The following is a 14,095-nucleotide window of genomic DNA, read 5'->3' as shown; positions in this document are numbered from 1 at the left end:
ACCCGTTTTCTAACCCATACATGCTTAAACAATTGCCTGATGGGCTGAATGAGCCCTTCTCTGATCACTGCGATTGCCTCTATAATCCTGTACAGTAAAATAAATAAGAGGGATTCGGGTCGGAATCTGAGACTGGGCGTGACGTCATGCGCGTTCACGGCACGCTCATATGTCTGGCAGGTTTGTGTATGCGCCGACGCCGCCATTCTCCGTAGAAAATGGATTCTAAGAGACCGGCTTGTAGTTCATTTCAAACACCAACGCAAACTCCACGTCAGATAAAAAAAGAGAACTTTTGTCTAGTGCAACCAAAAGGTCCAAATTGGAGTCAGACAGGCGTCGGGGTAAGACGAGAGTAAACATAGGGAAGGCTTTCAACAAATGGAGAGATCTCCGGTCTGCTCTAGGGCTCAAACGGGATCCTCAGTTGGCTTTTTTCTTGATAAAAAAGGTAAGATATATCCCATTCTCTAATGTCTGATACGGCCAATAATGACAATAAATGACGATCCATAAAATGTGTAATGCTTTAGCGTAAGCTAGATAAATGTACAATCGGAATAGGTTTTACTAACTTACCATTGTCAGTGATCAGGTTCAGAATGATTGTGATATAAAATGCTGATATATAAGTTAGATACTTAGACACAAATTTTGAGCAAATTACTGCTTAATTACGATGTATTGCTATTGGAATATGCTACTTAGCTGATCAATAAAACAGGCTAAACCCCCGCAAATCTTCGGCGGATTAAGTTAGCCTATTTGGCTTTTATGGTAACGTCATAGTGCCACTTGATTGTTTATTACCTTGAGACATTTGGGTGTACTTTGTTGACCGACTGTGTATGGTATGGTATCATGATTACTATTTTGAGCTTTTACAAAGTAATAACTTATATTGTTCATGAACGTGTTTCCATAATAATAGTCATAAGTGGATACAGTAAACACATAACACAGTTCAACATGGAGATAGATGGGAATAAAAAACGAAGTTTTCTACTACCCCCATTTTTTCCCTCACACATAAGTGTGTTATTTACTCAATTGCCTTTCCTTTCACATATTTTAAATTACTTGCAGATTTAAAACTTTATTACCTCTGAAGACATTATGATTGTAAACAAAAAATTTGTGCGGCTGATGCTCCTTGGGTTATGACCAGCTCGTGCTCGTGCAAGCGTGCGTGTGCGTGTGGTCCGTGAGCGTGCACACCTCTGGTTGCAGTTTCGCTTGCCGCCAGAGGGGGCGTAGTTCTGCGAAAACTCAGACTTTTGCGCAATGCACCTTTTAGACCAGATTATATTTTTACATTTTATCAATAATTTCAAGAAATTCATTTGAATGAATTTGAGTTGAATTTGAATCTTTTTTTCATGAAAAAGTATTATTTTTTCTTAAATAAATAAATAAATAGAAATGTATATATATTTGTATTATATGTTCTTTGCCTCTTAGAATATTCACTGTAAGGTTTTCCATATGCAGAACTTTTTAATGTAGATGCATTGAAAATATTTTTGTCCTAACCAGATGCAACTCCGTAACGTGTGATAAAAGGTCTCAGACCTTTCATCTTTACCAGCTGCGATTGTGATACATGAAGAGCAACAGGGGATTCTATTTACTGTTAAAAATAACAGTTTCTATTTAGGTGACGTCGCGGCTGGAACAACAACATACATAGAATAATAATGATAATCTCAGGTACTGATTATGTGCTTTAATTAAAGTTAAAAGAATGTTTTATGAGTTTGAATATCATTTTGTGTGGCCTTTATGACAGCGACGATGGATAACTCACCTCAGATCTTGAAAAAAAAAGAAAAAAAATCTAATTGTGAACTCAATGTGAACAGTCCTATGACAAAGTTTGTTTCAGTCACTCAGTATGTATTTTTAATAATGTTCAAATGGTGTAATATCTATAAATTTGATTATGTACTTATCCATTGCGAGTGCAGTTCGCTTGCAAAGAGAGCTCTACTCATACGCTCCTCTGATTGGCTGTGATTGATTTGTCATGTCTCAAAGTTGTGTCTCTTCTGTTGTGGACAGACAAATGTCGCTGAAATCTTATCGCATTGTGTCTGGTTAGGACACACAGTGATGCTGAATATTTAAAACATCTGAACATATGTAGGACAGGATACAGTTTCCAAAAAGCGTAAGAACAATAAAGTAGACGGAGGAGAACATTCCACTCCGGACGCCACCCTGGGACTCGATGCCATGATACATCACAGCATTCCAATCCTCTCCTGTCAAAATCTGCAAGAGGCATAAACAGGTCAAGCACACCAAACAGTCTTATCGTTTAATATATATATATATATACTGTATGTATATGAAAAACACATTAAACATTCATAAGGCCAAAATAAAATAAAGTATACCTGGAAGACTGTCATTATGGCTGCAGGGAAGCTGTCAAAGTTTGTAGTGGGTGTTTCGTCTTCAAAATTAAACCTAGTTGGGAAGAGAGAGAGCTTCAGCGCACTTGGTGTAAAAAGGCTTCATATGTACACTGAAGATTTTGATGTCAGTTCTGGTTTGCTTTAATTTGGTTCAGCGATGCAGGGCTGTCAAAACAAACATACTGAGTTACCAGGATCAAAATTCTGTTTTATCATCATTTGTACCTTTGAGCGCGGCACTTATCAGTAATTTGTCGACTTGAATCTGAGGAACAATCAGAATAAAATGTACTCAAATGAGACATGGCTTGTTTTTAGCTTTATTTTAATTTGTTTCATTCACCCTCTGAATGAAAACACAGAGAGTTTTTCCAAACCTTAAAACTGTCCCCACAGAGACCCTAGTCTTTCATCTTGACCCCCGTAAAACACACCCAACATTCATAAAATTCAGTCAAATATGCCACCATTTCTGAAATACTAACAAACAGATGCACTTAAAAAACTGTCTGTCAAGCAAGATTTAGATTCACCACCTCTTGCATGTAAGGCAAGGAATATTTGTCCCTGTCTCAGATGAAATCAACCGGAGGATCAGTTTTCCTCTTTTGTCATTTATCCCTGCCATTCTCTTTCTCTTTCTAGCATTTTATTTTTAGATTTCAAAGTTCTCTTTTCAGCCCTGCCTTTAAATCGCCTTTCAGAGTCTGGCCTTCAAGGGAACCACAAGATCACAGCGGTGACTCATCCATTCATAAAGGAGATTCAGAGCACGCTTGCTTTCACAACAGAGAATTATTGCACAAGGGATATATAATTCAGTCCTGGCTTGTCGTGGGATTTGTGCATTAGCTTTACATTGCAAACACAAAGAGGTTTCCAACAGAAGCTGCAGTAGATGCATTATTGCATCCTCAGTTCACTTGAAAAAGAAGCTTAGAATATGCTTGATTACACGGAATTTTGTAAATGCAAAAAAGATTTTGTAACTGCTGGGGAAGCATGGAAGGGTTTTGTATTTCATGCCTACACATGCAAACACTTATTTTCTTCATAGAACAAACCTGAGCGAGCTTGTGTTTCAGGGCCTTCAGGGGCCACACAACTAAAGACGACAAAAACAGGATGAAAACGTCGACAGAGGCTCATTTGACAGGATGTTCTGCTGGAGGGAAAATCTCCAAATACTTCATCGCAGTATGATTTGCATCAGCAACTGAAAACTAAACCTAAAAGTCGGTTATATCATTCTCTGCAACACAAGGAATAAAGCAACCACTTCACTCAGAGCGTTTTAGCGAGCACAGACAGGGTCAAGAAACTCAATGAGCATAGACTAAATTAGAAAGTCTCTTCAAACCACTCAAATGTTTATGCTTGTACTCTACAATCCCTTCCAAAACTCCAGCGCTTTCACTGGTAATCTGCATGACAGCAATTTAACAAACTCTAGGGGCTTTTGACAGGACCTCAAAAACACAGTCACCAAACAAAGCCAGGTGAGTTAATACGATCAGACCCTGCAGGCATTAAACCTTGATTACGTCACAGCCAATAGGAGATGTGCATGTATACTGACGTCACAACACGCACGGGACGACCACCTATCAGAACACATCATCATGAATGAAGATCATAAATGCTGTATGTGTCAAATTAAAAATAGGACTACCAGTGCATGTGAGCTTTATTTGGAAGGGGAGAGTGACTCATGGGTACCATTTCCCATCTGACTCTTGAATATGCATTTCTTCCTTTAGACCCACAGTCTGGCTGTGATGACTAATGGGCATTCACTCAGGACGCGTTCTTGCGTTAAAAACAGCTAGACGGAGCGCAACTATACTAAAAAGAAGCCATGTTTAAGTGTGTGAACACGCATAATCTATTGCTAACAATAATAAACACTATTACTACACTGGAGATGTTCAGATTCATCTGATTGGATTTCAAAATTTAAAATGATCCGTTGTGCACAAGAGGCCAAGGTTTGGCTGGTTAATACAATAAATAATAAAATAAACAAAAGAGGGAGAGAAAGTGGAAGGGCATGACTAAAGCTTTCATTCATCAAGCTTGTTGTCAGCGGGGTGTCTTTCGTTAAAGTATAATCAGCTCAGTAATTCTTTGAGCGTAGAGATCTAAATCCTTGTTGGCATGCCGTATCACTCCCTCTGCTCACAAGAGTTGGCACGAGGGCAGAGGAATTATAGAAAAGAAGGGAGCGGATGATGGATGGTTGGATTGAAATTCTGACAGAAAATGCATTTGTAAAATTTAATTGATGCGAGATGGCAACAGAAGAAAATGAATGAACTAATTACTATTGAAGGAAGGTAGGTAGTAAAGTGCGCATCCAGTAGATTCTTACGCGAACGTGAGGATCAGCGTGCAGTGTGTGTGACGCGAATTTCGTCATCAGAAGAGTACGCGTGTACTCTGTATTTCATTTTTTGGCAGTATTTCCATGGGTTGGAACTCGTGGCGAGAGATTGCTCTAAATTATGTATGCGTCGAACGCCTGTGTGCACGCGTATGATAGGGTGACCTGTCCTGGCCGTCCTGGCTGTTTTTTATAAAGTGATGAAAATGTCCTGGTTTTCATTATTTTTCATTGGGCCATTAAGCGTGTACTCCTTTGCACACAAAACATATGAAACCGGCTTCGGCTTCGGCTTGTCTTGTTATAATCAGCGCGTTCCTCAATCCGCAGCGGCAAGCAGAGAGCACGTCAGAATACAGAGGCCTGTGTGTGTGTGTGTGTGTGTGTGTGTGTGTGTGTGTGTGTGTGTGTTCATCTCAGCCTCAATGGTCTGTCACTGCTCGTCAATGTCAGAATATTTGAAATGACCAATCAAATCAAAGTAGGCGGACTTTACGTTCACAGAATTTTAGCAGCGTGACTCGACGCTTCAGTTTACGGTCAAGTGCGAGATAAGATGTAAGTAGCTAACAGTGTAAAAAAAGCCCAAATGTAAATTCACAGATGATTTACAGAGAAAATTCCCCAAAATTACTTTATGTATTAGAGTACAATAACATAGTTGCAAGGTTGTGAATGCATTTGTCAAGTATTTTTTTATGCATTCACCCCCAACCACGCCCCCACCCCTTAACCCCCCCCCCCCCCCCAAACCACACCCCCACCCATCAACCACGCCCCCGTCCTGTTTTCTGAAAACTAAAATATGGTCACCCTAGCGTATGATTCAAAGGAAGTATGCTTTGGGAGAGGATATGTGATCACATGACAATAACAACATGATGTAGAACGTTGGGATTACATTCTGCACACATTCACACTATTTAGAACATACTTTTTGAGAAATAAGTACTTGTACAAAAGAAGTAGAGAGTATGCAATTTAGGATGCTGACAGTGTCCAGGAAGAAAATTCAAATGTATCCAAAGCTAACAGCTCAAACTTGAGACTGACTATTAAAACATATTACCAAAACTGCACTTGACAGCAGGACACGCTTTTACAAGCCCATTACATAAATGAGATTGCACAATTGAGCACATGTTGTGACCAGTTTTGTTCATGGATAAGGCAGATGGAGCCTAGGGCTGATCTTAGTCTGACAGAAGACACATCAAACACGCCGTCAGGCTTTAGATCAGCTCCAGAAAACTGATCTGAAGCAGATGCCACAGAGATATTACGGAAACTTCTGTTAGAGCTTCATGGTAGACTCGCTGTGGTCATAAGGTTGCATTCAGACGTGCAATTCCAGCATCTTTACAGAATCTGCTCCAGTCTGACACAGTCACTTTTTGATTGTAGTTGTGTTTTAAATGGCTGTGCCTATTAATTGATCAAAAAGAGCATGAGGGTTGTCTATATCTTTCAATTTGCAAATTGTTTGGTGGATGATATTTGAGAAAGTTTTTTTTTTTTCAACAGAACACATAAATATTCTTTCTTGGATAAATCAAAAGGGTGAAATTGGACAGAAATGGCTAGAATGACGGAAGATCAGAAATCACTCACTGGCCCCCGAAGAGCTGCATGCCTAGCAGAGCAAACACCACGATGAAGAGGAAGAGGAGGAAGAGCAAGCTAATGATGGACTTCATGGAGTTTAACAGTGAAACCACCAGATTCCGCAAAGAGTTCCAATACCTGCAAAGAGAGAGAAAGAGAGAGAATTAACATATAGACCACAACATATAGAAGTGGCTCTGATCACTTTAAGAAATGCTGGTTTCAGAGTGTAAAATAAAAAAATAAAACAAATTATTAAAAATATTCATCCTATGATTCTGTAAGGGGTTTGTTATATTGTGATAGAAGTGTCAAAGCTGATTTATATTAAACCTTATATATATATAAGGTTTATATATATAAACACACATCTACTTACTTGGTTACTTTAAATATACGGAGCAGACGCAGGGCTCTCAGAACACTGATCCCAAAAGATGCACCAGGCTGGATTGCTGCCCACACCACCTCAAATATACTGCCCACAATTACCTGAGAATATAAATTAAGAGTCTTTCTGTTATATGGGTTTATTTTTTGTGAGCAGATTGCAATTATTAAAACAGTCTGGACTAACTAGAAAACAAATAAAATATAATGGAAAAATAACAGTTGGAGTGAATGTGAGTAAAATGGCTCAGAGCATGCATGTGGCGATCCAGCGTGGACACAAGTATCACAGTGGCTGATAATGACTGACTGGATGCAGCCTCACAGGCTCGTCTGAATCATGTGTGCTGTGACTCACCCCAAAGTCAAAACAGTTGAATGAGGAGTGAAAGTAGTTTCTGGGCCCCAGGCCGTACATCTTTAGAGTCATCTCTGTCAGAAACAGACCCAGGAATACAAACTCTGCCAGGTCTAACAGCCCATAGAAATGAAAGGAGAGATTAGGTTATCCATCACCACCCAAGCTTTTCCCACACAAACCCTTCAAACTAATGCTATTACATGGTAGAGCTGGGCAACAAAGCTAAAAGAAATAAAACACCAATTTTTTCAGCATTTCGACAATCTTCAATATATACTTTTATTAAAAAATGTAATTAAATGTATATATATATATATATATATATATATACAGTGCTATGCATAAGTTTAGACACCCATGCTAAAGCTGACTAAAAAGAGGAATAAAAAATCATCTTTTGGAAATTGAACTTAATGCCTTTTAAAATAAACGATGTGAGAGATTGGCATGGTTTTATTTCAGTTAGCCTAATAGCTGGTTTGATTTGCATTGAGAGATGATCTTATAGAAAGTACTCCATGCCAATCTCTAGGTATGGTGAAGGCTATGTGATGATGTGGGGCTATTTTAATTCCAAAGGCCAAGGGAACTTTATCAGGATGCATAGTATCCTGGATCCATGAAGTAACTGGCCTTTAAAAATAAAAATCTGCCTGCCTCTATGGGAATTTAACATAGGGGTGTCCAAACTTATGCACCCTGTATTTTAAGGAAGAACATTTATTTATTTACGATACATTATTCATTCACAAAGAAAATTGGTGTCCTTAAAGGTTGGATTTTTCCTAATTTTTTTAATTAAGGCATTAAGTTCAATTTCCAAAATATGATTTTTTATTCCTCTTTTTAGTCAACTTTAGCATGGGTGTCTAAACTTATGCATAGCACTGTATACAGTATATATATATATATATATATACATAATACATATATGTATTTAAATGTATTTATATCTCAATATTTATCTCAAGTTGTTAATTCGATTTTTTTCAATCAGAGGATCAATCATTTAAGCAAAAAGTAAAATAATGTAATTAAATGTTATAATAATTTTACGATTTAATCATTTTTTATTTTATTTATTATTTACAATAATTTACAATTTCTACAAAAACATTTTTATATACACTTTATATAGTGTTGTTATTACAGTGCACATTATTGTTAGCTACAACTAAAACCAGACTAAAATTAGAAATGTTGCTTTGGCAACTAACTGAAATCAATAAGTTTAATAAAATTTGTAATACATTTACGTACATTAGTAATAAAATTACAAAAACTAAACCTGAAATAAAAATAAATTAAAAGTAAATAGAAATATTAAAAGAAATATATATCAAATTTACAAAAGCGCATAGCAAAATAAATAAAACAAACTACAATGAAAATGGACAAAACTGAAATATAAGCTAATTCAAAATACTAATAATATATTAATAACACTGAATATATGAAAAATGCCACAGGCATTAAGTGATTAATCTAAATCCTAGCTTTGAATTGATTTATTAAAACAAGCTGCTTTATAGAAATGAATGAAATTTATCAAGTCATTTTTTGCTTGAGAAACTGAAATGAGATCTTGAATCGTGACTCACGGAGCAAGGAGAGATTGCGAAACTAGTCTAATAACATGCAGTTTAGGAAACTAAATAGCCCAAAAATAATCAATGTGTTTTGACACAGTTCAGTTGTATTTGCTAGTGAACAGAAAGCAAGCGCTCTTACACAGGGCCTTGGTGAGCCCCTCAGGCTGGTCGTAATGGACCATAGCCACACACATCGTGTTCAATCCCACCAAGCAGAGAACGATCCAGTAGAAACTTTGTGCCTTCACCATCCGCCGGATGAAAAAGCGGATCCTCTTTTCCTTTCGACGGAAGTACGAGGAGCTATCGTTCTTACTGCTCTTCAGGCTAGCTCGGGCGAAAGGTGATCCAGGTGGCGCTAGAGAGGTTAAAAAACATTCAAAAACAAGATACTTAAACTCTGATCACAGAACTACTACTGTAAATTCATCTGTAATGTGACTATGAATAATACATGCAAAAATATAAACAGCATCTTGTTGAGATCAGTGGAAATGGATTTGTTATTTATTATATTGTTAGGCTGAGACACTTAAGTGTTTAAGATTATAAATCATTCTATCCTTTTTAAATCTAAAAACTGAAGAGAACATCTACTCAAGCTTGAAAGATTTTAAGGCTTATTACAGCAGTACTAATACATAGCAGAAGTCACCTGATCCTGTTTTCCCTTCTCCAGTTTACGTTTTACCAGGGGAAGTGATTTCTTTGCTTTTTGCTGACTATTAAAATCATTCTATACCAGATATACAAAATAAAATAAAATCAATTGAACAAATTCTATTCTAATGCTATATTGCAGAAAAATTTGATGCAGGCTATGTTAAAAAGTAGCATTTGGCATAGACAAAAAGGGTCATGCATCACAGTAATTGATAATGAGAGTTTCTTAAGGTTAAAGGTCAAAGCTTACCGACAGAGGAGATGTCTGTGAAATGTTCCTCTCCTTCTTCAGCACTGATGAGGTCGTTTCTACCCTTTCTGGTCTTTGTTCTTTTCAGGACTGAACACAAAAAGTGCATAAGCATGCAAATACATATACACAAACATTATGATAGAGTTTAAAGAAACATTAAATTCCTAATCAGATGGGGAAAAAAATTCTTAGCACAGTCAAGCACAAGTTATGTAAATAAAACCAAAACATGTTTTTACTAGCATATGATTTTTATCAAATGAGGAACAAGTGGTTAACAATATTACATCTGGAAAACAATCATTTTACTTGTCTGTCAAAACAATGTAATGTCTTAATTTTTCATTAATTGAATGATACTATACTTATTATATAAGCTTAATATGAGTGTCTAGCTACAGTGATCTTGGCCTGATCTTGCAGTGACTAGTCATGTAAAAACACAATCCTGGGTTCCCGCCACTCTCACACTTTCACTTTCTCTCTCTATCTATCCCCTGTTCTCTAAATGCATAGATCCAGTCGACACCACTAATTACAGCTCAAGAAGGAACCATAGCTTTAATCATCTGCCCTCTGCCTGATAGTGAAAACAGTGAAGATAAAAAACAAACAGATGTAATGACATTCTGTTGTAAGATGGGCAAAGCTATATACAATCACAACTTTACCTGATTTACTTATTGATTAATATTGCTTGTCAGCTCATTAATTACAGCAGGTTAGCAGGCCACTAAATAACAAAAACATTGATTCATAGACTGGTTTAAAAAACAAAAATCTGCCTCAAAGCGAACCACATCAAAATAGAATTTTCTATTGTCCAAGTTTTTGAATAAACATAACGGGCCCTATTTTAACGATCTGAAACGCAAGTAACAAACGCGAAACGCAAGTAACTTTGTGGGCGGATCTCGGGCACTGTTGCTATTATTCCGGCGGGATAAATTACTCTTGCCGCCGACGCAAATCTAAAATGGGTTGGTCTGAAGTAGCTACATTACTCATACTGTAGGTGTGGTTTGGGCGTAACGTGAAATAAACCAATCAGAGCGTCATCTCACATTCCCTTTAAGAGCAGGCACACTTGTTCCATGGCGGATTGCTATTATAACGGCGGATTTGCCAGGCGCGTTTCACAGCCGAGGAGACCGACGTTCTCGTCAGGGCCGTAAAAGACAGAGAAGTGACATTGTATGGGGATGGGATAAACCCACCCCAAATTAGCTTCGGTTAAACAGGCATATACATTTTTTTACCCACACTACATTATGGCCAAGCATGCACCCTTAAAATAGCATCTGAACGCCACTGAAAACGCACCACTGACTTTAGACGAGGTTTTTCCTTGTCTGTGGCGGAATTGTTTTCTGGAACTGCAAAATAGCACAAGGGAATGTTTGCGCTGGAACACACCTCCTCTTTTCGCTGAACCGCCCCCCGGGAGCGCAAGTTCATTTCCTAATTTACCGACGTGCCCCTGTGGAGGGAAAAGTCCGCTGTGCGTCGGGTGCAAAATAGGAATGATACATGCATTGGTGTACAAAGTCAATTGCGCTGGGTGCAAGATAGGGCCCAACGAGTTAAACGCAGGTAAATGTATATTATTAATACAGCTAATAAAACTAAAATACACCACAACTGCAGCCCGCTGGAAAAACAGCATTACCTGTATTTTGAAAATAGTTGAACTAATGTCATGCAGCAGAAAATGTACTTAGGTTAGTGGCATCATTACTTAGTCAGTGCCCAACATTGTGTGGCACGCATGTGAGAATGTATGTGTGTGCATGCGTATAATCCAATTATACCAGTCGTCTTAATCCCTGTAATTACTCCTGGCTTCCAAAACAGCCCAAATTGACAGAGATTATGGCCTTGATAAAACAGAGTCTGCGAGTAGAAAAGCAAGTAGCTTGCAGTGCGAATACAGGCAATATGGCATTAAGGATAAATAAAACAAATATTTTCTTTCCTGTCTTCCTACTGAAACTGGACGTTTAACTGGTTTTAGGAGTATTTTAGTATATAAATACATTACACATGGATGTTTGTTTTTATTTACAATTTACTTTTATTTACATTTATTCTTGTATCTGTGGGAAATTTCTTATTTTGAGAGGACTCTGCACAACATGTGATCAATTCACTTATCTAGCAACTGTGCCCAGGTGAAAAGATCGAAATCTAAACTCAGATTTACCAAAAGCCATTTTGCCCCATTACAGTACAAAAGCATGGTCACATATGATGGCTCATGTAACAAGAGGGCATTCCTTCCACTGGCCTGGTTTGACATAGGATACTATGGTAAACCAGCCCCATTGACCCTTGCCCAGTGCTTAATTTGAATCGGTTCCTGTTCTGGATTTTTTGCGTTCCGACATTGTTTTTAAACGATCCGGCATAAACATGCGCTGTCAGTTCATTTCTATGGAAGTTGAGCTTCACGCAAATGTATTTGGAGTTTATGTTTTGCTATTGACATATATATTTTTGATCAGCTTTCTTAAGTTCAAAATCACTATCATTGGTTGGTGTTTACTGCTTATTGTTTTGCACGCAGTAAAGCGTAACGTTTGGAGAGTAGAATGAAGTTTGGAGAAAGTGTATATACCTGATGGATTCTTCTAATATAAATAAGTTCATATTGCCAAAATGTCAAAAAGACAGTCAAGCATATTTTTATTTTCCATATCCATGAGTAAAGCTGGTAGTGTTTTAAATCAAAAGAGATCCCGAAGATGGAACTGCTAATAATAATCAGGATAACGGGAGACACGAGCAACGGGAGTTAGATCAGTCAGAATCAGAAATCGATGTAGTGGAAAAGGTAACAAAGTCGTCCGTGAGAGAATATCACTGATCAGCTGAATGATATTATGTCTCAACAAAGCTATATACGAGACAGAATAATACACTAGGCTGTAGTTAGGGCTGTGCAGAAACTAGTGAATGATGCTCTTACAGTTGTGCTGTCACTGTTTAGAGACATCATTGTATGTTCCGGGAAAACTTAAGTTGTATGGTCCGTGTCGGGCACAGTGCCTTTTAATTGCTGTTTTTGATCCGGCAATTATTTATTTACAAATTAAGCACTGCCCTTGCCCTCTTTTCACCTGGGTTGTTTTGTTTCCTCCTGTACCACGCACCATCCAAAGGGGATTTCTCCTCAGCATTCTGATCCTCCTCTGCCAGCAACACCTCCTCTGGAATGAACAAATATAAGTAAGAAAATCAGTGAAACCATTATATGAAATACACTCTATAAAGAATTAAGGTCCATTCTCACTAGTACTGTACAGAGGACTAAATGATACAAACATTTTTGCACTACAACTTTTCAGATAATGTACTTTCTTTTAAATATATAAGAATATATTAGACTTTATCTGACGTACTTTACAGAGATGCATTATTGAATTTTCAATATCTTGTAAAATTCTTGATATGAATAGGGTTGTATTCATAATTAAATATTTCTATGCATGGTGGTGAAGTGTTTAACAGAATCCTTTGACACAGCATAGAGAGGTCACATTTATACCAACCTGCCTTGCAGATCCACTCCAGGTATCCCGTGAGCTCTCTCTCAATCTGCTGCTGTCTGCGGAGCTTCAAGAACTCCTGCCTCTTCTCCACTCGCTCTCTTTCTTTGGCAAACTCCCTAAGACCAAACACACATAATAAAAATAATGCACATAAATCATCTAAATTCTGTATACTTTTCAAGACAATTTTCTGAGTGTGTTGTGTTCAAAAGCCCATCTTATTCTAGGTTACAGTTCTTGCTCAGAACATTCCTATCATTTTGTTTTGTTTCTCAAACCACTCCAAGAGGTTTCTCAGAACTACACACTGTAATTGTCTCACTATCCTGACACACACAAAAATGTCTATAAATCCTGAATAAAGTTAACCATTAGTGTTACTATTCATCTTAAAAGGGGCAGGTATTTGTCTGGCACAGGACTTCCCAAAAGCAAGCAATCTGAAATCTGCCCTCTTTTTACATGGAACCACAAAACATTTTGAGCCAATCAACTGAGCCGTAAATGCCATTTGACTAATAACTTTGGATATACAATAAAATGATGTCATGCAAATAGGCCTACTGATAGACTGATGGTACTGTAAAAACACCCACAGTATCAAACAACGCACTAGTGACTATCCTGAGTTGTGAAGTCAAAGAAAAATATACTATTTTACACTTTAAAGAACCCTCAAGTAAATAATCAGGCATTGGTAAAACATTTACTGTTCACACTTTAAATAATATCTGGTTTAAGTAGTATATTTGAACCTACAGTAAAATGAAGGGACTAAAATCAGTTACCACTGAAAATAATAGTTATTTTTATTTTCCCTAGCACTGAAGCATTTTTTTTAAAGACCTGGCAACCTACATGCTGTTGACAAGAAATA

At 37.4% G+C, this 14,095-nt stretch overlaps 1 protein-coding gene across 1 annotated transcript in view; it reads right to left on the bottom strand.

Annotated features, from left to right (window-relative positions):
• The window catches only part of cacna1bb (calcium channel, voltage-dependent, N type, alpha 1B subunit, b), an 85,814-nt gene that overhangs the window by 51,752 nt on the left and 19,967 nt on the right, over positions 1-14,095 (bottom strand). Inside the window, exons 5-13 of the mRNA XM_084387925.1 lie at positions 13,219-13,334; positions 12,787-12,876; positions 9,665-9,754; positions 8,891-9,109; positions 7,157-7,269; positions 6,788-6,900; positions 6,415-6,546; positions 2,400-2,472; positions 2,157-2,274 (exon numbers count right to left, since the gene is read on the bottom strand). Of these exons, the coding sequence (XP_084244051.1) occupies positions 2,157-2,274; positions 2,400-2,472; positions 6,415-6,546; positions 6,788-6,900; positions 7,157-7,269; positions 8,891-9,109; positions 9,665-9,754; positions 12,787-12,876; positions 13,219-13,334 (1,064 nt within the window). The remainder of the gene's footprint in view (positions 1-2,156; positions 2,275-2,399; positions 2,473-6,414; positions 6,547-6,787; positions 6,901-7,156; positions 7,270-8,890; positions 9,110-9,664; positions 9,755-12,786; positions 12,877-13,218; positions 13,335-14,095) is intronic.

Source organism: Rutilus rutilus, assembly GCF_951802725.1.
Source record: "Rutilus rutilus genome assembly, chromosome: 18".
NCBI lineage: Eukaryota > Metazoa > Chordata > Actinopteri > Cypriniformes > Leuciscidae > Rutilus > Rutilus rutilus.
Note: the sequence above shows the minus strand (reverse complement) of the source record. Positions and strands in the feature narration are given on the sequence as shown.